General features: G+C 39.2%; 2 protein-coding genes across 5 annotated transcripts; one reads left to right on the top strand and one right to left on the bottom strand.

The window, feature by feature from the left end:
- Positions 1–7,624: 7,624 nt before the first annotated feature.
- LOC131229091 (metal-independent phosphoserine phosphatase-like) lies at positions 7,625–12,967 on the bottom strand. Its single transcript, XM_058224953.1, has 6 exons — positions 12,909–12,967; positions 11,340–11,463; positions 10,225–10,275; positions 9,771–9,881; positions 8,475–8,550; positions 7,625–7,915 (listed from the first exon to the last, which is right to left on the bottom strand). The coding sequence occupies exons 1-6, from the start codon at positions 12,941–12,943 to the stop codon at positions 7,695–7,697; spliced, it is 618 nt and encodes a 205-aa protein (XP_058080936.1). The 5' UTR covers positions 12,944–12,967; the 3' UTR covers positions 7,625–7,694.
- A 6,026-nt stretch (positions 12,968–18,993) lies between these two features.
- LOC131228995 (uncharacterized) lies at positions 18,994–21,431 on the top strand. 4 transcript variants are annotated; one of them, XR_009163116.1, is made up of 8 exons: positions 18,994–19,231; positions 19,326–19,529; positions 19,609–19,701; positions 19,774–19,881; positions 19,979–20,365; positions 20,469–20,516; positions 20,637–21,162; positions 21,348–21,431. XR_009163116.1 is itself a non-coding variant. In XM_058224843.1 (7 exons), the coding sequence occupies exons 1-7, from the start codon at positions 19,046–19,048 to the stop codon at positions 20,922–20,924; spliced, it is 1,314 nt and encodes a 437-aa protein (XP_058080826.1). In that variant the 5' UTR covers positions 18,994–19,045; the 3' UTR covers positions 20,925–21,231. The 4 variants fall into 4 exon arrangements, 2 of the variants coding, with proteins under 2 accessions (XP_058080826.1, XP_058080827.1); XR_009163117.1 differs by lacking the exon at positions 21,348–21,431 and adding an exon at positions 21,247–21,308; XM_058224843.1 differs by lacking the exon at positions 21,348–21,431 and having other exon boundaries at positions 20,637–21,231.
- Positions 21,432–27,279: the final 5,848 nt, after the last annotated feature.

Here is a 27,279-nt window from a genome sequence, read left to right as displayed (position 1 = left end):
CACATTGTGATCATGACCGTTGAGTGTGATGAAGCACATATACTTTTCTATGCATGCAACTCATATATAATATTTGCGCATACCGATACAACTTGTATTTGTGGAGTATGAGACATATCGGGACACTTTTGTTATTCTTATGAATCACTAAATCAATGTAAACTTTAAAAGATAACCACCACTATGAGTAGGGCATTGATCCTCTCCAACCATACAGACATTGCAGGTGAAGCACAGACCAAAGATGCCGACGTTGATCGCTCTATGGAAGATTATTTAGAATAAATGAGGAGGATAACATTACATTTAGATTTATTTTCTGCTGCACACTTTGAGAGGGCATTAGACATTTAACATAATTTTATGCCTTAATGGAATAAGAAGTACAATTGATTTTATTCTTGTGATTGGGTACCTTTATGAATATAACTGGATATGGAAAAAAAAAGTGCGATTCTAAAGCATCCAATTTGTACATTATTAATACCCAGAATTCTCGAGCATGAATATGCACTCGAGCCATGAAAATTTAAGATGTTACACAGGTGATCCGACCTCATCTAGGGAAGAAAGGTTCGAGATCTTCTCAGGAGATCATGAGATTCGCCAATGACGTAATCATGATCCCAAGATCCTCTCCGAGGATCTCAGGGGATCCCTCGACTCAACAAGGAAGTCCATTCCATACTACCGCCTCTCCTCAACTATAAATAAAGAGGCCTCTAATGGTGAAAAGTATGCACCATCATTAGCTCGCTCTAAACCCTCGATATTCAACTAAGACCCAGATCATGTCCCTGACTTAGGCATCAGAGGGTCCATTGCTCTAGCCAGGGTCTTCCTTGTCCATTCCTTGTGCAAGTGAACAGGTCCAGAAAGGGCCTAACTAGATTTTTGCATCAACAATTCTTCTTAAAGAAGATTTGTTATATTTTGAGTGAGTTCTAAATGGATGCGTTCTGGAAGGTTGGCATGCATGATATATTGAAATTTGGCGTGAGTTAGGGTTTCACATTTAGGGCTTGTTTGCAAGTGATGAATCCAAAATGGCTCAAATGTGTTATCCGTGCCACCGGTGATTTTTTTGAAATGGGGCCAGCCCTTTAAGTGCGTCTTTTTCCTTTTTAAAGTGTTTACAATTGCTTCACAAAAATTCAAGCTAATTCATAACCCTAGAGAAAGGATAAGTCAAGTTTCCGTTTATATATATATATAGGGAAAAGGTACTATGCGCTCGACCTCACGATAAGCTCCCGTGAGGTCGAGCTGTGTGGGCCCCACCGTGATGCGTGTCGACCATCAACACCGTGCATTTGATGGGTCCCCTCTAAATTATAGGATATCCCAAAAATCAGCCGTATACGGAACTCAGGTGGGCCATACCATCTAAAATCATGTGAAGACATGCCAAAAACATATAAAAGCACTTGATGGGGCCCACCTGAGTTTTGAATGCTGCTAAAACTTGGTCTGAACCCTCATCCAAGTGGGACACACATAATGGATGGGCTAGATTTGCAAACCACATCTCGGTGGGCCCAAAAAATGATTATGAATGTTTTAATGGGGCATGGCCCCTCCCCACTTCTGTATATGGTGTGGCCCACACAAGTCACGGATTCACTTGATTTTTGAGATCTAAGCCCATGATGGAATGGTGCATCTGACTGATGGGGTAGATGTTCGAGACGCATCACGGTGGGGCCCACACAACTCGACCTCAAGGAACGGTCTTGTGAGGTTGAGCGCATAGTACCTTTTCCCATATATATATATATATATATATATATATATATATATATATATATATATATATATATATATATATATATATATATATATATGGAAATGGTACCATAAGGCCGACCTCATGAAAAGTTCCCATGAGGTCGAGCTATGTCTGTTCACTCCCCAAGTATAGGGTTGTGATGTAGTAATAAACTTGGTGAGACCGAAGTCGAATCCCAAGGGACTGAAACCTGTACGTAATCTGAAACTAAATAGAACTATAACTAGAATGAGATGAAATCTAAATCGAGTGTAAATTGAGGAATAATGATGAAATAATTATCTAAAACTTAAAGAATTCAGGGAAAGGACACTAGGGATTCAGAGGATCCACTTGTAGAGATCAGGGAGATCTTATGCTTGCTTCAAGAACTCAACTAGATTTAAAGTCCATCTTCATCCAGTTGAAGAGTATAACCATGAAAATCAAACTGAACTTTCTTTGATATAGTTTTCAAGAGATGAAATGTATATGAATTAGAATGGATTCCATCACCAAACCATGCCCAGGAGACAAAGTAAACAATAGAATTAAACTAATTAACAACCAATCAACATGATATGAAGGTTAAGAAGGGTACCGTCATCTGACCATGCCCAGGAGACGATGGTCAACAACAGGGCTTCCTGACGTCATAAACATAAAAAAGGAAAGGAACATGCTCAAAGTTATCGTAGACCCATTGTAATTTTACTCACAACAGACCATTAAAAACTAAAAACATTCCCTTAATTAAACCAAAATCAACATCAGTTCAGTATAAACAAAAGGCATAAGCTAAAATTCTCCCATCACGCTACAAGCTTCACCTCTTAGCCCTAGCTAAAAGGTTTAACCTGACATGGTGGTGGTGAGGCTAAAATCCCTTAGAAAAAGAAAACATAAAAGCAAGACAAAAATTAACGAAGAAAATAAACACTGTGAAGAAGTCCTCCACCCTCTCTCTCTTGTGCAAACGGTCCCTAGAAAGTTCAATCCCCATTCACGTTCTCTCTCTTTCTTTCTTATAGGCAGCCGAGAGTCGGTGGATGAGAGCTGTCGGTGGAAACTTGCAACGGGCGTTTTCTTTGCGCATATCAGGTGCGAAAGTTTTACGTAATCCCTGCGTACGGTCTTATGTTGTGTTGAAAGTGGGGCCCATTATCGGGAATTGCTGAAAAATCCAAACCATTCATTGGATCGCCCTTGAAAATTCAGTAAAATTGGACAATTTTTAGACCGAATTTGGTGTGTCCCACCCGTCTTTTCCGTTGCACCGTCAGTCTTCTGTTTGAACGAATGGAGACTGATCTCTGGTGTATCTTGAAATTTCGCCACCTAGGCCATGTTTATAGGGCCCTTTTAAGCCTAATGAACGGTCTCGATTATCTGAATCATCGACCATAGTGGCCCAAAGGAACGGAAAACAACCTCTGTTGCGAAATAGAGTTGACGCATGTCGACGCTGTGATGGCTAGTGTCCCACTAATTGACGTCAAGAAGGAAATCCACACCGTCCATTGAAAAGCACTCGAAAAACCGTTTAGAAAGGGTTTGTTTGGCTTGGATTAGGTGTGGTCCACCAATCTTTCTACTCTGCCGTCCATCTTGTGTTTAACGGCTGGGAACGTGAAGAAACTTGCATGATGCCAAAAGTACATCTAGGCGTGGGTTAAACCCCCATTCTAGATGAAATGGACGGTTCAGATCTGCCAAAGGGATGATGGGTGGGGCCCACGGTGATGTTTGTGAGAAATCTGCTCCATCAATTCGTATTTTCAGCTTATTTAACGCGTTAAAACTAAATTTGAAGCATATCCAGATATCAGGCAGGCCCCAAATTAGAGTTTTATGGGATAATTTGTCCGTTGGGCCACTTCCATGAGGATCCAATGGGTAAAATTTGATGTGTACGGTTCACTTATGGTCCTCAGGTCATGTATGAGATTTCGAGTCGAACAGATGATGGAAACCCCGTGATCTTGCATTCTGTACTAATTTCGAGCCACTTGAGCTTCAGTTTCTCAATTTTCTTGGATCTCTGGCATACAAATCCGTCGATCTTGGTCTCCTGAGGTACGTCCCTTGCCTTGGTGACTTCTGAGCATCAATTTCATGCTTTTAACACCCTGTTTCAGTTCAAGCTCCTAAACACACCTTGCAGCATAAACATAGTTAAATTAGGCTGTTAAACAGTACCATGTTCATAAATCTAGATAATAATTGGAGTTTAATATGCAATATTTGACCCTCAACAGTGTCGAACATCAACACCTTGCATTTGATGGGTCCCCTTTAGGTCATGGGATATCCCAAAAATCATTCGTATAAGAAACTTAGGTGGGCCATACCATCTAAAACGATGTGAACTAAAACACATAAAAGCACGTGGTGGGGCCCACCTGAGTTGCTGAAATTTTCTCTAACTCCTCATCCAAGTGGGACACACACAATTAATGGTCTGGATCTGTGAACCACATCTCGGTGGGCCCAATAAATGATTATGAATGTTTTAATGGTAGGGTAACCCCTCTCAACTATTATATGTGGTGTGGCCCACCCAAGTCATGGATTGACTTGATTTTTAAGCCCATGGCCCACCATGAAATGATGCATCTGACTGATGGGGTAGACGTTCAACACACATCACGGCGGACCCACACAGCTCGACATCATTGTATCATTTCCTATATATATATATATATATATATATATATATATATATATATATATATATATATATATATATATATATATATATATATATATATGTATCCGTGTTCCCCCCACTTCTTACACCAAGATAATAAATAGTCCTTAATTATGTTTTTTTTTGCTTGGCTTGGACCATTTTCTTTGTGAATAACAAAATTTCAGCATATATTTACCCCTCCAATTCTAGGCGCCTGTTTTGGGTGCGACATCTCAAATTGAACTCATTTTAATTAGTCTTAATTATGCATAGAGATTGCATTAATTCTTTTTGGGTTGAAAATAGTCTTGATAACCAACCATCACAATCTCTGATACACAATGACGATTTACTAAAATGAGTTCAAAATGAGACGAACTCAGTATTTAAGTGCATCCAAACAGGCCCAAACTTTCAGTAAGCTTTATACAATTTGAGCTTTTGGTAAGCTTTATAAGATTTTTATGATTGCTTGGCAAAGTTCAATGACTGACTTTTATTTGACATCACCCCTTCTAGGGTTGGGATTGATTGGCAATCCCTCCCTAGAAATTGATTCAACCATGAATTAGAATATGCCACTGAGGTCAACGCCTTAGAATTTCCATGCTTTGAATCTTAGCTGTTCATGTCCTGAATGATTGATGGCCCATCCATGCTTTGAATCTTAGCCATTTGTCCTGAATAATAGATGGCCCACCGATTAACTTCTCTATGAAAACCTGTGAAGCAGGCTACCATTTCTGGTCAGCTTACTGGTGGGCGGACTTCATTGATCATCGGACCATTGATTTTCCAAGTGGAGGCGTCGATCGTCCTAAAGAAAGCAATAGTAGCAGCAGGCCTTCTAAAAATGTCCGCCGTTGGATTCGGTCCTATCATCCTCCAAGGGTGTGCATGTGTATTGATGGGAGATCCCTCAGATTTTGATTGGAAAATGCATTGGTGATTATTGTCAATCATGTCCAAGATCCAGGCAGTCCATCAGCCACAGCCCGCAATCTGGATTGCCTGACCCAAAAATAGAGCTGGGCATCGAGTCTAAGTCAGACCGAGTTAGGGCTGACCCGACTTGATCTGGTTTTGAAATAGGCATGACCCGAACTCAGTACCGAGTCCAGCATGCCTGACCCAATTCGAGTCCAGGTCTGGCCTGGACTAATCCGGACTGAGTCTGACCCAGTCATAAGTCCCACGTTGGGTCGAGTCGGGTGCAACAAGTATTCATGGGCTGAAATCACCACTTAAAGCCAGAATTGCAGCCTTTCCATCAGCTACACGGCATCTCAGATCTGAAATGTCAGTTCTGGTGTATATATATATATATATATATATAGAGAGAGAGAGAGAGAGAGAGAGAGAGAGAGAGAGAGAGAGAGAGAGGAATGCTCAGCTACGCACCGTTTCGTACGTTATTACGTGCGAACCTTCCTATCAACCGTTGGACAAGGCATACGGTCTGGATAAAGGCACTCTTAGCGCGAGCTTGAAAGATCAAGTCCTTCTCTCGCACGCCTCTTCACCTTATTCCCTAACTCTCCAAGGGATGCGGTGGAAGCCCTTTCACATGAAATTCTTCCACTGGGATGCTTGGTGGGTCCCACTAAGATGTTAGTGATAAATTCACGCCGTCCATATATTTTTTAAAATAATTTTATGGTATGAACCCAAAACTGAGGTAGATCAAAATCTCAAGTGGGTCATACAGTGTTGATTGAACTCTCACCATTAAAAACTTCCTAGGGATACCGAATTTTTGGATCAAGCTGATATTTATCTTTTTTCCATCATCCAAGTCTGTATGACCTAATCTAAATGTTGGATGTCAAATAAATATCACAGTTGATTGTAAAAAATATTTAACGGTGAGAATCATTATCACCGCTACTTCCGGTGGCGTGGTCCGCTTGAGATATAGATCTGCCTTAGCTTTGGGATAATGCCCTGAAATGATAAGGAAAAAATGGATGGACGAGGTAGATTTCTCAAAAACGTTATGGTGGGCCCCACTTAGGTTTCCAATGTGCAAAAGGCTTTCGCAGGAAATCCAAAAAAATTGCGCTATGGAATTCTTGCAAAAGGCTTTTGCAAGAAGTTCCTGCGCTGAAAACCTAAGTGAGACCCACCGTGATGTTTTTTGAGAAATCCAATATGTCTATCTGTTTTATGAGATCATTTTAGGACATGCGTATAAAAATGAGCCAAATCCAATACTCAAGTGGATTTGGTTTATCCAACGGTTGATAGGAAGGTTCGCACGTAATGTGTGTAAGTGAACATTCCTCTCTCTCTCTCTCTCTCTCTCTCTCTCTCTCTCTCTCTCTCTCTCTCTCTACACACACACACGCACGCACACACACGAGTCGAGTTTCGGATCGAGTTGAGTCAGTACCGAGTTGTATTTTGGGTCGAGTCGAGTTACTAGGTGACTCGAACTTGACTCAGTTTGAGTTCGGATTGGACAAAGTCAACTCGATTCGAATTGACTCACCCACTCGGTTCGGATTGAGTCGGATACGAACAAGTCGGACGAGTCAAGTTTGCCGAGTCAAGTCATCCCGTGTCCAGCTCTATCCAAAATCAATCTGGCCCACTACTCATCAGGCAACCCAACAAGAACATTCAATGTCCATCGTTTGCCATTTTTCTAACTGTCTGTGCATATGGACCATCCAATGAGTGAATTAGCCTGAATTTGGGGCCAGGACATCTGTGTAGTGGGGACATACTAATGAAGGGCATGGATCTCAGCCACCTGAGCTATCTTGTCCTAATGTACGATGCTTCCAAGCAGTATCAGATAGATATTTGCCGAAGAGTAATAACATATAGCCAGAATTTTGCAATGGGCCAATATTATCTGAAGATCATCTGTAGGATGTTTTTGGTTGTCCCATCAGAGCAATGGACCCCTCCTGATGGATCGTCTACATCGATGATGATCATACCATCCACACCATGCATTTTATCAGCTAATGATGTATTTTGCCATAACTCAAAAAGAGAAAATAAAGAAGAAATCAAGGAAGCGTCGCGGCATGCGCAGCATGAGTATATTAATATTAATAATAATAATAATAGCTCATAAACATACATGATCTCATACAAACCTCTGGCACAATAAATGGGCCATAGAACGAACACAGCATGGTAGATATGCCGCAACTCCGTGCTTATTAATAAATTACGAACAACAGACCATAATAACTACATTTCTAGCTCATGCAGTCGCACTTACGGTTGCGGCAAAGCGTCGCCGTTGAAGCCGCGCTGGAGGAAGCCCACTTCATTGAGGTGGGCCACGTCACTCCATGTCTCGAAGGCCAACTTCTTCTCCGAGAGATGCAGGACGTTGATTGATGCATTCAACACCTTGCCGGCGGTCGGCTCACAGGTGAGCGACATGTAGATTGCTCTCAGTACGCCCCCGTGAGTGACCACGATGACACGTTCGCCTGCAATGGGGTGGGATGGGCCCATTAAGATAGCAAAAAATGAGAATTTGTGAAAGACCCACCGCTTATGGATACTTTTCAAATGCAACTATAACAACCGTTGGATCTCGCATGTATTGAAGCTAGGGGCAGGAACGATGGGGCATGGATATGAGGCTTTTCTAGTGCTCGGGCTGGGACGAAATCTCATTTTTGCTATGCGTTGTTCCAACCCATTGCGAGCCGTCTGTAGACATGCAGGCTTTCTCTGTCTTTCATGGGCCATTCTTGTCTAGACGACATCAGGGGATGGTACTGGGCCCAAACTAAGCTACCACTTCTTTAATGACTTTTTACTTGGTCTGAAATCAAAGACCAGGCTCAACCACGATTCATAAGTGGGCCCCACTGTTCTGGCTCGAGTTGGGAGTTGATATGTAGCTATGTCAAATATGGGCCAGAAATTGGCCTGTTATGATAAAAGAGACTTTCAAGGCCAAGCCCAAATGTAGTGGGCCTTTGAAGGAATTGTAGGCCCAAGCCTATAAAAGAGAGAGACAGAGAGACAGAGAGAGACTACCTTTGTGTCTAGAGGCAATTTCCTCGAGAGCACCCACAGACCTCTCACAAAGCTGATTGAAGCTCTCTCCGCCACCCTTCATCAGATCAGATATATAAATAAATAAACAAGAAATATCCCAAAAATCATATATACATTTTTTTTTGTATCGTCACACGCAAAACGTAGCATTCCTTCATAGCTTAAGAATTCAACAACTCAACTGACTCGAATTAATGTCCGTCAAGTCAGAGTAACTAAGACCACTCTTTTTCTTCTTTTTTTTCTTTTTTCTAAAATTTTAATATATTTAATATATAAATATTATCTTCTCGAAGAGCTGAGTTGACTTGAGTCGTATTTATCTTTTTATCTTTTTTGGGTCTTGAGAATCTTGATAAAATCTAGCCAAGTCAAATCAATTAGACTGAGCTGAGTTAGGTTTTTTGCGAGTTTTTATACTATGGTTTGGACAAAATCAATAAAATGTCTTCAACATGAATCATGCTTTCATTTCATAGAGATGTCCGAAATTTTCTAGATGCGAAGATATCTAGGTTGTCACCATGGTTTAAAAACTCGAGTGGACTTGACTCGGCAGGATTTCAGTGAGAAATGGGGAAAATAAAAAATAAAATAAAATTTGGTCACACCTCACTAAAAATTTCAATAGATTAGATTAGGAAAATATTATATTATATTATATTATATTATGTTATATATATATATATATATATATATATATAAACCAACTTACTCGAATTTCTAGGTCATTTTGGGATGAGAAAAAAGCATGGTAGGCCTCAGGTTCCTTCTCTTCAATCTCACCCCGGACCAAACCTTGCAAGCTCCCCACATGCCTTTCCTTCAATTCAGGTATTTCAATTACCAGCTCAAAAAATATTGTAAAAATAAAAAATTAAATAAATAAATAACATAATAATAAAGAATAAATGATGGGTCATGTTAAAGAGGGGCACATGTTTTTGGTGATTCCCTATGCATGTGTTAGATATCCTTAAAATGTAGACCGTTGAACTATGATCCCCATCTGATCAGCTGTCGGTAAATGGATGGCTAAATGAATGAGCAACATTCCACACCCAACAGCCTAATGTTAGAAAATTGGATGGTTCATATCATTAATTAATCATTGTAATTGGGCTATGGCCCATTTGCCAGACTGTCCACCAATGGAATAATAATATTTAGAATTTCATGAAGTGATTAAATTGTTAATATGCCAGTACATGGAGAAAAATTAATCATTTTTCGGAAAAGGAATAAATAAGAGAAGAAATGAAAATTCAAACACACCTCATGGATGTGGCAGTTCTTAGCGATCATCTCCGCCATGTTTTTTGCAAGCTTGAGTTCGGATGAGTACACAGCCGTCGGCTTTGATTCCTTCCCCAATCTCTCCGTTATCTACATATCGCAATCATCCGACCATTAAAATATCATCAAGATAAGTAGAGAAGAGAAAGATCTGAATGATAAAAAATTTCAATCATGCAGAAAGAATGGAAATTGCTCCACATATTGAAAAGTGTATTATGCACATCTGCCCTACTATGCAACAACAGCACATGTTTTTTTCTTTCTAAATAAGTTTGTGTGGGCCCTATGTACATGGTAGGAAAAAAAAAAAAACACTTTGCAAATCCTTTCAATGGGAAATGCATGGTTTTTTAAATTAAAACTTTCTTTTACTTATTATTATTTTTTTCAGAATGCATGTGGGAAAGTTCTAGAATAACAAGATCTTAACTGCAGCCGCCTGCTTCCATCCCACCTCGTTTAGCTCTGATTCGAGTTGGCCCTTCAAAAACAGAAAAAATAAATAAAAAAATAAAATTAAAAAAAAAAATCAAAATATTGAAATGAATGGACCATACAATGTATTTTGTAATGTATGCATTAGTTTTGATGATAGACCGTCGTCACACATCATTTAAAAGCTTTGAAGACGTTGCTAAAATTACTTCTTGGACGGAGATACTATATATGTGTTGTATGTGTGTGTGTGGAAATGGTTCTATGTGATCCAACTCATGAGAACTTCCCATGAGGTTGAGTTGTGTGGACCCCACGTGATGCATGGGCAATACCATCTAAAACTATGTGAATACGTGCCTAAAATATATAAAAGCACTTGGTGGGGCCCTCCTAAGTTTTGGATGTGGATAAAACTTGGTCTAACCCCTCATCCAAGTGAGACACACACAATGGATAGGCTGGATTTGTGAACCACATCTCAATGGGCCTAATAAATGATTATGAATGTTTTAATGGGAGGGTAATCCCTCTCAACTGTTGTATGTGGTGTGACCCACCCAAATGATGGTGTATTTGACTAATGGGGTAGATGTTCAACACATCACGGTGGGGCCCACACAACTCAACCTCAGGGGAAGTTCTCGAGATCGACATCGTAATACTATTTTCATATATTATATTATATATATGCATATGTATAGACAAAATCAACGAGTGATTACCCTACATTATTAAAAGTTTTAAAAAGAGTGCCTGCATTACTAATGTTCCCATAAAGATGGAGAATTAGGTTTTCATATATATATATATATATATTTATATATATATATATATATATATATATATTTATATATATATATATATATATATATCATTAAAAGCTTTGAAAACATTGCTAATGTTTTGAAGATGGACGACATTGGCTTTTCCTTTATATATGTGTGCGATTGGACGCATGGACTCTTCCATTAGTGTAATTTTCATACGCTGGCCAATCAATAGTGGGGCCCCCAATGTACAAGCTAGATCGTTGGTTGCACCGTCCCCATGTCCAGTCACCTTGTATTTTATTGTATTAGGGTGCAAATGGCTTACGTAGAGTACTACCTGAATTCTTCCCGAGGCATTCCATGTGGTCTCTCCGTGGCGAACGATGACAATCTCAGCAACATCGTGTGGGATCTCAGCCGCACATTCACTTTCAGTTGCTATTGCAACCATTGCGTTGATTCTATCAATCGAAATCCATAAAAAAATAAAAATAAATAAATAAATAAATAAATAAAAATACATTTTAAAAAAATGTGTAATCCAACGATTAATTGGCAAGATCAAAACCCTAATAATCTTGCTATGTTCACTAAGCCATAAAAAATGGTTTTCTAAATGATTAAATTTTAAAGACAATATAAAATAAGTATATTTCAGTTCCAATTTTAAAATTCTTTAATGAGGTATGATCACATTCATCTGAGTGGACCACAAAGTTACCATCTATTGAGTTTCATATAAGAAATTAACCTCTCATGCCTAGACATCTGAGCCGTCAGAAAGGTTAGCCCCACATGGAAGACCGTGGAGAACAATTCACCACCAATGAGTTGACTCAAGGTATATGTGTGGCCCACCTGATGAATGGATTATCTCTGTTTTTTACCCAATGATCTTCAAGCCGGATTCAATCTTTTCCACGGCTTGGATGTCATAGACACTTGATAGATTGATGTACATGACTAAATGGAAGGTTGTATTGCCATCCATTTTGATGGATGTGAACAGTCCTTGACAATGACATGTGCTATCTTTTGAGACTCAAATACAATAACAAATAATCCACATATGTATATTTAAGACATGACTTAAGCATTAGCATATCTCCTAACTTTCTATAAATGAAATGAAATATTATTTTCGAGCCACCTCAATGCCCTGAATATGGGGAAGGATTTATAATGTTGTATGGCACACACACATTGTGTGAAAGGTAGCGTGCCTGGCAAGTTTCGAATATATATATATATATAATTCTCAAAATTACTTTATATACATGACTATGGGGAAGGACATGGTGAAAGCTCCTGCACTGAGTTTTTTCAGCGTAGGTGATTCTTCAGTGCGTGTAAAGCCAGTAAGTTGGTGGGCCACACACAAGTTAGTTTTGGACAGTTAATTATGGGTTAGAAAGCGACCACATTAATGGAGCAATCTGTAGTGAATGTATAAATAACATAATGCGTATTAGTCTTTTCGAAATTCAGATAATGTAGGAGAATTTATGTAGACTAACCGAGAATGATTCACAACCTACAAGAGAAAAATAAGAGAGAGAGAGAGAGAGAGAGAGAGAGAGAGAGAGAGAGAGAGAGAGAGAGAGAGAGAGAGAGTGACTACATAGATACATACATACATATACATGTTACATAAATAGCTAGGTGGAATGTGTGTGTGTGTGTGTGTGAGAGAGAGAGAGAGAGAGAGAGTAAACTACATGAATGCATAGATACATACATACATATACACGTTACATGGATAGCTAGGTGGAATGTGTGTGTGTGTGTGTGTGTGTGTGTGTGTGAGAGAGAGAGAGAGAGAGAGAGAGAGAGAGCTACAGGAATGCACACACACACATGTTACATAGATAGCCAGGTAATATGAGAGGAAGGGGGATGGGCTTACGTTCTCTCGTTAGAGGACACAAGGCAAGTGGCCATTTGAGAGAGAGAGAGAGAGAGAGAGAGAGATCTGTGAGAAGAAAAGGGTACTTATGGCTGAGCTATTTATAAAGAAATTCAGGTTATACAATATCCCAACCTCACTCTATTATTGTATTCAAATTATTGGATTACAATATATTATCATAAATACCCTTTATTTTTTTTTCTCAAGGATTGCACATGAAATTCCAATATATTAATATTTCTCAATAAATGAGTTATACCACATATTGGGGACCAATCAGATGGATCCATCTGTTTTCTATCACGACCCTCAACATGGGATGTTAGTCCCTTCAATCATCCAATTTCGGTGGGGTAATATTTTATTTGGGTTTTAGACTCTTCCGATGGTTCACCACCATTCCATAAATCCCAGCGACCCTTCAGTAGTAGACATGAACAGTTTTATATCAATTCAAATCGTCCAAATCGCTTATCTGAATAAAAAATTACGTGTTTTTTTCTCTTGGAATTTGGACCATTCAAAATTTTACTCTTAATCGTCATTTTGACAGCCATAAAATTGATGGTCAGGATTGTTTGATCATTGTGATTTTATGATATGGCCTATCAGAAGTGTGCCCCATCATTTGGATGGTGTGGATATCGTAACATTAGTTCCACGTGTGAGGAGGGTGAGTCACCACCATTTTCAAAATGTGATGAACTATCACACGAGTAAGCTCCAGAAAATGGGTGCGGACCACTGTGAGAGCTCACCACCATTCTAAAGTTGATAGTGACCCTTCAGATGTATTCATGTCATAGTTGTAAAGAGGATCCAGACCATCCAAATCACTGAACTAATTGTTGATGAGCAAAAACAAAATCTACACTGAGAATATGATCTTAAACATCCGATTTTTCCTTTGGAATTCGGACTACTGACTATTCGGTAGCCAATGACTTGGATGGTTAGGATTTCTTGATCTTTGTGGTTTAAGGGATATGCTTCATCCACAATGTCCAGTACAAGTTTGATTGTCTGGATAGCCATGCATGAATGCGACGTGTGAGTAGATGAGTCACCGCCACTTTTGAAACGGTGATGAACTATCACTACAACAAAATACGGTTTAGCCGACTGATGGCAGCCCGTTTTAACAGCTGCGGATAAAGGGTCCCTTGCTATTAAAAAAAAACCCTAAAGCCGTATCTCCCTCTTTCTCTGCCTCTCCCTTGCGCCGTATCTCCCTCTCCCTGCCTCTCCCTCTCCACTGCATCTCGCTCTCCTTCCCTCTCCCTCTCCCTATCGCACGCTCTCCTTCTCCCTCTCCCTCTCACTCTCGCGTGCTCTCCCTCTCCATCTCCCTCCTTCTCTCTGCCTCTCCGGCCCACTCCCTCTTGCGCGCTCTCCCTCTCCCTCTCCCTCTCCGCTCGCTGTCCTCTCACTCTTTGAAGTTTCAAGTGTTCCTTCATCTCCACGGCGGAGATCGGAGGAGTTGGTAAAAAACAAAAAAAACCCTAGATCTCTTTCGCTCGCTTTCTGTGAGATCTCGATCTTCCTTCGATTCCATCATAAGCAGGTGATTTTCCCATCTCTGCCCTAATTTTTCTATTTTCTGCACTGGATCTTCTGTAGATGCATTTTCTTGATGCGATTTCCAACTTGAGGCTATTTTCTGTGCACTGAGGGTTTCTGTATTTGATTTTGCAGAATTGACAACTGGAAACGTGAACATATACGGCAGTTCCTGAGAGAGAAGGTGAAGCTGGTGCATCAGCAAGCTAAGATTTGAATCTCAGGTTCCGTTTCTCCTCTCTTAATTGCTATATAGGAGTCTCCATCCTATTTGATTTAGTTTCAATAATTAGATTTACTCAAAATTTCAAATTTGCAATTATGATGTTGTTGGTTTGTTAAATTTAGATTTCGTTTCATATGTTCATATGAAGATTGTTCTATGGTATTGACAAACAGTTTTCTAGCTCAATCTGAATGCTTTCTCATAACACAGATAGGTTACTATGTAGCTCGGGCATTCAACACGAGCACAATACGGTGATCAAGAATACGAAAGCAGAAAATCAGGAAATTTTCATTTTTTTTTTCCAAATTCCATATCAGTCTGTCGACTGTGCTCTGTTGAATTGTGTTAGCTATTGCGATTGTAGATTCCATTTCATGCATTCATGTGAAGATTATTCTATGGTACTGACAAATCGTTTTCTAGCCAAATCTGGAAGCTTTTCAAAAAACAAACAAACAAACAAACAAACAAACAGATCAGTTACTATGTAGCGCAGGCATTGAAGACAAGCACAATAAGGTAATCAAGAACACCAAAGCGAAGAAAATTAGGAAATCTCATTTGGGTTTTTCCATATTCCATGTCAGTATCTGTTGACTTTGCTGTGTCGAATTGTTTTAGATATTGCCTTAGTAGATTCTGTTTCATATGTTCATATGATGATTGTTTTATGGTACTGACAAATGGTTTTCTAGCCAAATCTGAAAGCCTTTTTTTCACAAAAAAGAGTGGTAGCTATGTAGCTCAGGCATAGAACACAGGCACAATAAGGTAATCAAGAACACCAAGCCAAAGAAAATGAGGAAAATCTCCTTTGGGTTTTTCTGATTTCCATGTCAATGTTGGTTGACCGTGGTCTCTGTATCAGATTGTGTGAGATATTGCGATTGTAGATTCTGAATCATACGTTCATATGAAGATTGTTTTATGGTACTAACTAATGGTTTTCTAGCTAAATCTGAAAGCTTTCCTCACAAGTCAGATTGGTTATGTAGCTCAGGTACTGAACATGAGCACAATGCAGTCATCAAGAACACCAAACCAAAGAAAACATGGAAAATCCCTTTTGGGTTTTTTCCAAATTCAATTGCAATGTTGGTCCACTATGGTCTGTGTTGAATTGTGTTAGATATTTCCATTGTAGATTCCTTTCATATGTTTGTATGATGATTATTTTATGGTACTGACAAATGATTTTCTAGCCAAATTGAAAGTTTTTTCTCACAAAGCAGATTGATTGTTATGCAGCTTGGGCATTGAACACAAGCACAAAATGGTCATCAAGAACACCAGAGCAAAGAAAATGAGGAAATTTTCATTTGGGTCTTTTGAATTCCTTGTCAATGTTTGCTGAACGTGCTGTGCCGAATTTGCATTAGATATAGTGATTGTAAGACTATGGAATGTCAAAATTCCTCCTACACATTTCCCAAACTACCATCATTGCCTAGTGCTGGTTTCAGCTGATGTTAGATTCTATGATACCTAGATATGGATATGATTCAATGGGTTACAACCTTTTCTTGTGAATCCTGACAATCCTGACATTGCAAGGTGGAATGAGAGAACAGGATTCATGTAGCCAACCTCAAGTAGTTGGGACACAGCTTAGATGATGATGATGATGAACATGTCATCGTACAGATAAGTGGTCCACTAATGGGCGGTCAATGGGCCATAGGAGGTAGACATCTCAACTACCTGCTACCAATCAGTATACTAATCGCTTGCAAACCAACAAGCATTGTCTCACCACTCTCTAATGCATGTATACACAACCATTGAACTTTAAGAAGCATGCAGTGTAAGCTATGAACTTTATAGATATCAAGACAATTGTATTTCAATCACACAACATCAGATTAGGGAATTCAAATGAAGGTATTCATATGAATGAACAGAGATCCCATTGGAAAATTAAAAAAAAAAAAAAATCAACTTCCCCTTCCAGTCTGATCATCTTTGTTTCGGGATGCTTTGGATATTTTTGATATTAGACACTGATTATTTATGTTGTTGGTTTGGTTGATTTTGAAATCTGGGTTTTTTTAGGGGAATGAGAGGGGAAACTGGCTTCAGAACCTCAAATATGGTGTTTTTGGGCTTGGAAACAGGCTGTATGAGCATTTTAATAAGGTTCGGGGAAAAAGAAGACATTAAATATTACGGGCTTTTAGTCAACACTTCTTTTACCTTTTGGCTGCTGCTGACATTTGGTTTATGCTGTGTTTTAAAAAATAGATAGCTAAGGTGGTGGATGACTTGATTGCAGAACAGGGTATGTGTTTTGGATAGCCTGATTCCCTTTTCTTTTTCTTTATTATTTTTTTTTACGTTTGGACGATATGGGCTTGTTGAGGTCATTGAAATTGATTAAGTGATATGTGACTGTGTCATCTTTGTATGCATTGTTAAATACCTACCTATTTCCATGAATTAGTTACAAAATCCCATCTTAACCAATGAACTTGCCTCTATCAATGGTATCTGCCTTACATTTGCTGGATTAATTTTATGGTTTACTTCAATTGATGAATTCATGACCCATTGTAATTGGTTGGAAACTTTGTGTCCTTTTCTGTTGAAATAAAAATTGCAGCACTGATTCAATTGGGATTTTGATCAATTTAGTGATTTGTTACAGATTAATAAATATGATTTGTATTAAGTGCCATTCATTTCTCCTCATTATGTTACCTGTTAACGTCATGAGGAAAATGTGTCTTTTTAACCGATATAGGGCAGGGTCTTGTTCATTAGCTTCGTATTTTTTTGTTTTTAATATTATGTTTACTGAGTTTTGGTGATGCTGCTATGCTCACCCCTCTCCAGATGCACCTTTATGTGCAGCACGTGTGCTAAAAAATTAGGATTCAGTATGGTGCATTCATTTTGGTCCACAATTATACGTTGAATGGGCACTTTGGCAAGTGTATTTTTAGCCATACAATCCTTATGTTGTATGCATTCATCTGCATGGTGGGGATCACCTTATGCATTGTTGGATATCCCACGCACTTGCCAGGTTGGCACTTGTGCTGTGTAAAGATGTGTTTGCAGGTGATTTTGTTTGCTCATTGATATTTTAAGTTAGATAGTCTTTAAAATGTTTCTGTATAATGTGCATAACAGTACATTCAAATTACACTACAAAAGAGGTGTTGTATTTATGGAGTTCTAGAAAGCTTGACCATTATCTAGAAACAATTGCTATGCAAAGAATGAGCAGGTCTCAGAAGACCTTAGATGGCTAGCTCGAGGTCCTAATATGGCAAGAAGATATGAAGGTTTTATAGTAAATGGCTTCAGGTTTCACACTAAAGATCGAGAGAAGAAAAGAAAAACTCAACATAGTGGAGTTGTGGTGACTGCAAAGACATCAAGCTTTGCGAGTGTTAATGACAAAAACCCTATTGCAGGAGATGTAACTTACTATGTTGTCTTGACAGACATCATTAAATTGGAATATTGTGGTGATCGAAAGGTTGTATTATTTAAGTGTGATTGGGTTGATGTTCTATCTCAGGGCAGGGGTGTGAAGAAGGATAAGTTTGGGTTCACGCTCGTGAATTTAAAACGGCTATGCCATACTGGTCAACAGTTGTTTGATGAACCATTTGTGTTCGCATCTCAAGTTGAGCAGGTGTTCTATGTGCAAGACCCCATCGAGAAAGATTGGCATGTTGTAGTGAGGATGAATCCTAGGGATTTGTTTGAGATGCGTGGGGAAGAGTCTACAGATGATGTTGACACTAACTTAGAGAGTTCATCATTCAATGATCAAAGTTTGGAGGAATCGAGTGATGACATTATTAGTTGGGAAAGGATAGACATCGATGGTACAACAATTGTCACACCTTTACTACTGCCCAAAAGATGGTAGAGGACCAAACAGATGATACTGATTTTTCTGATCCCGATGGAGACGACATTATGTACAATAATTGATTTCTTATGTACCATATTGCCCTGATATATGAAAAAGAAATTCAAATGTTTTTTTTTTTCCATGCGATTTTGTTATTATTATTACTGTTTTTTGAAATTTAACTAAAGATGAAGAATATTTTATTGTCATACTGTCATATTGCTAGACATATACAGGTGTTAGACATGAGGCGCATCAAACGCACGGCTAGGCGATCGATAGGTCCTATGACTGATGCGGGACCTAGCCAGACCCAGGCTACAACGGGTCCCTCTAGTGGCATGTTATGCATCGATTATTTTATGTGTTTTTATGCTAAGGAACTATACGAGCATCCATATTAATGTTGTTGTTTTAACAGATTCACAGGGTGCGATAAAAAAGAGAGGCCACACACGATGCCTCGAAGTTTGGAAGATGCGTGAAGGACAACGCATTACTATTCCCATCAATACTAAAGGACAACCCGTTGGTGACAATGTTAACAAGTTGACAAACTTCCTAGGGACTATAGCACGCAATGGGGAATATGCACCCCTTACATTTACTGATTGGAGGGCAGTGTCGAATGAGAAGAAGGATGATATGTTAGGACTTGTTATGGTAATGGTAACAATGCTTAGTTTTTTTCATTTTTCATTTTTTTTTTCCATTTTTTGTTCATTATATGATTGTCTGGTTTTAACATGTGATGCAGTCTAAGTTTGAGTTTGACGCGGATGCAAAGAAGTGGGTGTTACAATCAATTGGTAGAAAATGGAAGGACTGGAAAGGTGAACTGAAAAAACTCTACTATTCTCCTCATGAGACTGACGAGGAGCGGCTTGCGAACCTTGATGAGCGGGTCAAAGAGGATCAGTGGAAGGCACTCATTCAGTTTTGGAACTCTAAAGAAGGGAATGTATGTGATGAGTAATTATCGATTGCTTTATGTTTTAGAATTACACAATAATTTACTCCGTCGGTGTGTTCACATATAGGCTCGTAGTAAGACAAGTTTAGAGAATCGAAAAAGACAATTAATCGGCCACGCTGCAGGCTCAAAGAGCTTTGCACGGATATGTGAGGAAGAGGTAAATTTTCTTAATCACTCGATCAACCATGTTGGTCTATTTCTTATATATAACTTGTTTACATAATGATAGAGGAAGAAAACGGCTAGTGGCGAGGATCCAAGCCGGGCAGATGTGTTTATATTGACCCATACGTGCAAGAGTGGTAGGCCTGTGGATGAGGCTTCATTAAGAGTAATGGTATATCCATGCATCTAATCGTTATGTTTTATACTTTAAAAAAAAAAATTCTCTCATTTATCGTTGTACAATCTAAACCGATATTTTTCTATTGCAGGAACAACTTAATGAACAAATTTCTCAGCAGCCCGATACCTCACAGAATAGCACAGGAAGGAATGACTTGTTCTCTCAAGTAATGGGAGAAGATCGACATGGCCGAGTCCGCACTTATGGGTTAGGCCCCACTCCTACTGATTTGTGGGGAACAACACGTAGCCAACGAAGGATTGCCTCCGCTGCTCAGAGTAGAAATGAAGAATATGAAGGACTGCAGATTGAAGTATCATCCCTAAAATCGGAAGTTTCATCCCTAAAATCAGATTTTTCATCTTTTAAAGAATCCATGGCGCAGCTGATATCCTCTAGGACAAATCTGAAATCCACAGTATCAGATAATTCAGCTAATCTCAACCTAAACCAACCGGCCTCATCATCAAGCCAGGTAATTATATGATATATATGCATATATTTACATGTGTATTATGTCCTATATTATATAGAGTTTAGTCGGTATATGATGATTGACATTGATTTATCATTTGTAGGGACACTTAGCGAAAAAGGGAAAGACTACGACTTGCAGTAGTACCGGGGTAAATTTTCACACAAATCAAATAGTTCTTTTATTATGTTTTGAGATTATTGTGTTCTTAATTAGATGTGGTATACAAATGATGCAATGTATTGTGTTAAATAGTAACTTTTATTTGTAGGACGTAATCGAAGTTCTTCTTACTAGTATCCGTGGGGTTACTGTCGCTAGAGGGATTGTCTTGAGTAAGGATCCGCTCACAAAAGTAGGCGGGTTCCCACTTGGAAATGGTTTTTGGGAAGTATATATTCAGGTGGCAATTGTACGTGAAGAGACTTTGATGAGACCCTATGGACGGTACAGAACAATTGGGGATGCGGCTGGAACGAGTATTTGTTGGCCTGATTGTTGTTGTTTGGTAAGATTTTTTTTTTTTTTCATATACAATAGAACTTATATAAGATTGTAAATATTAACTAATTTCTTCTTGTTATTTTATTTTGTAGGTTGTGACAACTATGGATTGAGCTAAATGGAGGGATCTCTCTCTCTCTCTTTTTGTTATTTCTGAAAACAAAAATAATTGATTTTGACAGTTGGTTGTGATAGCTAATGTTTGTTTCATGTTAGTAGTTTTGCTTGACTAATCTACAAAGATTTATATTGTGATTTGTTTCAGCTTTTCATCTTCTTATGCGTAACAGAAGGTACACATTTCTATTATGATTTGTTTTGATTTTTTCTCTGCTTATGCGTAAAATATTCTGATTTAAATACTAAGAACTACGTAGTGGCTTGATCCCAATCTTCCGAACATTGGGTACGTAGGCAGCCGTTCATACTAGACCGTATCGGTGCAGCCACAAACTATTTTTTTTTCCCCTTCTTGTAGTGTAGATGCATTTTCATCAGGACTACTTGGTAGTAAGAGAGGTGGATGATCAATATATACCCTTGTGTTCAGTTTCTATGCAGGTAAGCAGATATTCCACCCCGTAAGTTTTTGACATGTTTGTTTAATTGGAGCTTCAGTGAATATGACTGTCATAAGAGAAACTTTAATGCTCTGGCATGGTGTGATGGATGATATGCAGGGTGCTAAACACAGTCTTTCAATGGCCTGAGATGCGCTGCAAATCGGGTCTCCAACTTGACTGCATCAGACCGTAAACTAGCCTTCCATCTAGCTAAACACAGTCTTTCAATGGGATTGTTGCTTGGGCTGAAGCTAGCCATGATGATGGACTGATACCACCCTCAGATGGGGCCGAGATCTGTCATCTATCAGACCATGATAGTGGCCATGGTTTGGCCGCAGATAGGCGGTGAAATAAGCCCTCCAATGGGGTCTATTTAAGCCAAAAAATGAAAACAGGGCCGGAGACAGTCTTCAAAACAGCCGCAACAGGGGCGACATGCATACACGGTTACAGCTGGTGGGCTGCGCAGAACATGGGCCTCACCAAATGCAGGTGGGCTGCACTGACACTTGGCCTCACCAAACCACAGGTGGGCTGACGCTGGGCCACATCAGGTTGCATGGGTCTCTCTGACCGTCCACATATGAACGTCATCCAGGCCATCCAGCAAGGGACGTTCGACTCTGTACATTTGAGATTATATATATGGTGTGTGTGTGTGTGTGTGTGTGTCTGTGTGTATATATATATTCACAATATAACTAGTGATGGTGGGTCCCACACGCATGGACCCACCTCATGTATATCTGGGCCGTCCATCTGTTGGACGACCGCTGCCCTTGATATCAGCAGATTGTGGAGCCCGCACATGGTGAACATCAGCACCGTCCATTGCTGGACGTTACCACGTAAGGCCCTATCATGATGTATGCATCCTCCACGCCATCCACATGTGGGACCCACCTGCCTTTAGCTTGGCTTGGGTCTGCTAATCTAGACTGTCCATCCATTTAGTTGTTGGACCACATGCATGGCCCCCCACCATGATACATACGGGACGGTGGGCTAGTGATCTCACCCGCTATATAGCTGCTATGTTAATCGGCAAGTCGGTGGGGACCCGTGTGACGTATGTGTGCATTTAAACCATCCAAGACCCAATGGTCCGATCATATTGAACCCACCTCGATGTAGATGTGTGGCCTCCAACCAACAGTCAGGCGGACCACCTTGGGGGCCGCCTAGATGGGTCAGATCAGACCCAGATTGGGCCACTCCTTGGGCAAATCACGGCTAGATCTGGGCACTCCTTTAATGTGAACTGAACCATTGTAATTTCAGGTCATTCAATTGACCCTGGTGTTTTGAAAACCTTAGATTGATTATCTACTTGGTAGTTTGGTTTGATGTTTGTGTTTTACTGGTCCTTCAATTTAACAATGTCAGAATTGTCTACAGTCTGTTTAATATTGATTAATATCGTGTTCTCCAAACATTATGGATCTCATGTTGAAAGCTATCTATCAGGTGGATGGTAACTTATGATCGGATGCCATCATTTCTCATACACATAAGCACATGTACACACATGTATATTGAAAATGATCAAGTGCAAACATTTTCAATACCACAAACTTAGGTACAAATGACTTGTGTGGGCTCCCCTTAACATTACTTCGGGAATTTGGCATGCAACCCAATTTCAATTTGTTCCTTGCTACAATACCTTGTTTTGGCATGCAACCCTTTGGCACTTAGCAAACTAGATTTCTGAAAAAGACAAATACGAGTAAAGACTTGCAGTTACTCTTTTGTTCAGCTGAGAAAACTGAAAGGGCATTTATTCAGCTGAAAAAACTGAAAGGGCATTTATTCATCAATTGTTAGGGACTGCCAATTCCAGCACTAGTAAAGACTTGCAGTTACTCTGTTGATAATTTATCTTCCGAGATTTTGATTGTTTTGGATCTTCCAGTTTCACATTTTAGATAACTAGCCTGGTTTTTGGGATAGGTTATCTACAATGGGGCCAACTGATTTTCGTATGTTCCACATCCTCATCTGCATGTGAAGATGTACATGTGAGCTAGCAAACATCCACTATTTTTTTTTTATCTTTAAGTAGTTCTAAGTTCTTTTTTGTTATCTTCTCCACATGTTTCATTTACTACAATTTGCAAGCAGGTATTGTATTTATCGAGCTTTTCATTTCTTTCAGAGCTGTCCCGCATCTATTTCAAAGCTAGTCAGCGAGTGCATGGGGAGCCCATTGGAAGATGTCAGTGGCATGGTGTCTTCTTTGTTGTCATTTGGGGCATATGGAATGAGAAAAATAAGAGAAAATTTCAAGGGAAACAATTCCCAGTCTGTGGCATCCTTTGTAGGATCAATGGAGGCCTAGATTGGGCGACGACCATCCAACACTTTAGAGGATTCTCAAGGAGGATGATCTATCAGGGCATGCACTAGCAATGGTAAGCAATTTTTTTAGGTGGTAATTATTTAGACATTATAGGGAACTATACTATGAAACTATTATGTTCCTTAGTGTTGTATTGTTATTCGTGAATTGTAGGTGTTCTTCTTTCTTACTTTCCATAGAAACCAAAATCAAGCCTATCCAAAACATGGAGGGCCACAAGGATGCCTAAGTAGAGTATCTTAATATCACATGGTGGACTAACCAATTGCCAAAATGTCTAAGTTAATATCTGAATGCCAATGGCCTTTTGAGGAAGGGGAAAAAAAATTGAGTTGAATTGAGTTTTTTCTCCAGCTTTTCCTGTTTGTGTTTTTGTATATTGAGTTGAAGTGATTTGATCATTCCTCAATGCTGGGGTATTGAACATGCTAACTCTTTTAAACAGGCCCAGAAGAAGCTGTCGGCGATTGGATCGTGGGAGAACACAAAGAAGGCTTCTGTGGAAGCTCAGTTGAAAAAGATAAGAGGTAAGAAAGTTATGCTTTTGCATTAGATGTAGAGGAATGATCCAATACTAAACATTCATAGCTAAGTAAGTTAATCAAGCCTTCAATCTTCTTACTCGAGGGGCACTTGTACAAGATCTGGGCCATTCATTTATTTTGACCCAATGCAGATGGGCCATGTCGCTGAAAAACAGTCCAATTTCACTTTTATGCATTTATGATCTTCTTCTTTTATTTTTCATTTTCTTTCTTTCATTTCTTTCTTTTTAATCTGTAGATGGGAAATGCTGCAGCTGCATTTGGTGGAGGCTTGCCTCTTGGAATGACAAGAGTGAGAGAGGCAATGAGAAACAGAGGAGTTCAAAAACCAGAGCCAGGTAACAGCCTCATCGAGCTGCATCCAACAATTTAGCTTGAATCAGAATTTTCAAGGACTGTTGTGGATGCATTTCTTTCTTGTGTAGCAGATTTTCTATATATGTTGTTAGACTTCCCTCTTCTCTTTCTGTACTTTTCTCTCCCAACTTTTCTTTTCTTTTTTTTTTCATTTTCTTTCTCCACCTGATTTGAAAATAGAAAGGGAATTCATATATATTACTCTCCTTCCACTGATAGACAATTCACTTTCTAGGATAAAATGGTAAATTCAATAGAGCTATTGCATCTATTTGTTTTTTTTTTTTTTTTGGCACCATTTAAAAATTGGCAGTGACTCATCCACCTTACATATCAGATTGATTTACAACTATACACACCATCCATATTGTGGATCTCATTGTTGATGGAGCATTTCTAAAATCAGACATTTCTAAATCACACTGATCAAGCAATCCTAACCATCCAATTAATGTATATCATATGGATAGATGGTTAAAAATAAAAGTGAATGGTCCAAATTTGGAAGGACAAATCTGATGGTTAATGTTATCTTCTCAGTGAAGATTTTTTATTATGCACTTGTGCTCCATCCATAGATTTGGATGGTCTGGATTGCCATACAAGCATGCCATGTGTATGTCTAAAGTCTCACCACCATTTTCTAAATGGTGCAAAACTAACTCTTGACTCCCCTTGCTCAAGACCTGACAGATGACTCTTTTTTTTTTTCTTTTTAAATTTATGGGCAGTGAAAATTATAATGATGGAGAAATTCCAAGTATCGCATGGTAGCTTATGCTGAGGGTTAAAATATTTCAATGGAGACGTATCCTATGGCAGTAGGATTGCGCCTACAACTAACCGACCGGTAAAAAATGGAAACAAATCTGTTGGGATAGTGCCCTTCATGGTGATGCTGGTTTTTTGAATTGGTCACTTGGATTCTGATTCACCCTAAGCAGAGTAGCAGACCTCCTTGAGTAGTAAACCTTGATGATGGTGATGCTGGTTCTAATTGAAAATAAGTTGGTCCATTTGTTCCACTCAAACATCTTTCTTTGGCAGTCCAGCAGACTATGAAACTGAACCTTTTCTGGGTCAAACAATTTGAGCTTGTTTTAGTTCTTTCATTTAAGCAGAGCAAGTTCGATTGGATCTTGCTTGCAGCCAGATGAATGCATAATATTTCTCAATTGGTTTTGATTAAATTATTGTTTGGTTTTATCTGAATTTTGCTGGATCTGAATTGGCATCAACCAATTCTCATTTTACCTTTGATTTGTTGTAGGAAAAATCAATGAACTGGAATTATCAAATGATAATGCTGAGAGTTCAGCGGATTTTTGTTCCGTAGACTCGGATTGGTCTTCTCCTGATAAGAGATCCATTTCATCAACTAATGTGTATAAGGTGAACTCCCAAGGAAGCTCAACAAGAACTCCAAATTCTGAGTTGTCTACAAGGTGGAGGCATACCCGCAATTTCTCACCCGCTGCAAGCCAGTTAACACTCTACAAGGTAGAGAATCTCTTACAGCTTGTTTGAAGGCAAGTAGAGTGAACCTCAATGGCAGCTACACAGCTCACCAAAGATCGACAGAAGAAACCAGTCCCTTGGAAACAATGGCAATCATTGGCAATGAGGAGATCATTGACATTAACCAAGGTATTAGCTGCTTAGATTGGTGTATAATTAAAAAAAAAAAAAAAAAAACTAGGATACATGTGGGTCACCTTTTCTTTTTCTTTTTTTCTTTTTTTTTTAATACTTTTTTATAAGAAAGATTTTCTCTATTGCTACGGATTTTGGGTCGCCGTGATCTTTATAGCTACGGATTTAAACCGTAACAAGATTTAAAGGGGTGAGATCCCATGGCTACGGTCGTACTGTGAGATAGCCATCTTTAGCTACGGATTTTATCCGTAGCTTTTGACCTATAGTCTGGTAGTGTAGCAAAAAACTGATAATTTAGCAGCGTCCAGCACAACTGTCAGTAAAGGTCCTGACCGCCGGTAAAGCCTTTACCGACTGAGGCTTTACCAGCTGTTAACTAACCTTTGCCCGCAGTTTTCTGGGCCTTTTCCGGCGGTTTTTCTTGTAGTGTATCACAGGAGAGTAAAGGATTTTCCTGAGTAGGAAATCTAATAGTGGGTCATGATGCGCTATTATTCGGAAATGGAGCCCATGGTTCTGTGATCCATACCGTTGATGTCATAGATGGACCATTAAGAAAAAGTACAGCAACGGTCCAGAGAAAAAGACTACTACAGGTATTATTCCCAATATAGAATATCTTGGGGTTGTCAGACATGGTCTGTGAGTTCAAGGATTCGGATCAACAATACATGGGCCCCACTGCTACAATTATGATGATCGCGTCATGTGAGCACTGTTCACCGTTCAATGCTTCTGGACTCCACAATTCCTATTTCTGGAGTAATTATAAGATAGTGTCCTGATGTACGAGTGGGTACCGCAGTTGGGTAATCTAGACCGTTGATATGATAGGCTCGACCATGGATGGTTCCGAAAAAGCATTGCATCAGATGAGCTGTTAAATTTTTATAACCGTTCAGTTTTAGATCGCCAATCCAAGGG

This window comes from Magnolia sinica, chromosome 16 (genome assembly GCF_029962835.1).
Source record: "Magnolia sinica isolate HGM2019 chromosome 16, MsV1, whole genome shotgun sequence".
NCBI lineage: Eukaryota > Viridiplantae > Streptophyta > Magnoliopsida > Magnoliales > Magnoliaceae > Magnolia > Magnolia sinica.
The sequence above is the reverse complement of the archived record's forward strand: the minus strand, read 5'-3'. Positions and strand labels throughout refer to the sequence as shown.

Bases quoted from the DNA above. Each gene is read 5' to 3' on its own strand.
- LOC131229091 (XM_058224953.1), bottom strand. From the start codon at position 12,943: ATGGCCACTTGCCTTGTGTCCTCTAACGAGAGAAC. The intron at 10,276-11,339 runs GTAGTACTCTAC...CTGTTTTTGAAG, and splicing joins ATGCCTCGGGAAGAATTCAG to GGCCAACTCGAATCAGAGCT. The intron at 9,882-10,224 runs GTTAAGATCTTG...TGCGATATGTAG, and splicing joins GATGGAAGCAGGCGGCTGCA to ATAACGGAGAGATTGGGGAA.
- LOC131228995 (XM_058224843.1), top strand. From the start codon at position 19,046: ATGCGTGAAGGACAACGCATTACTATTCCCATCAATACTAAAGGACAA. The intron at 19,232-19,325 runs GTAATGGTAACA...CATGTGATGCAG, and splicing joins ATATGTTAGGACTTGTTATG to TCTAAGTTTGAGTTTGACGC. The intron at 20,517-20,636 runs GTAAATTTTCAC...TTTTATTTGTAG, and splicing joins CGACTTGCAGTAGTACCGGG to GACGTAATCGAAGTTCTTCT.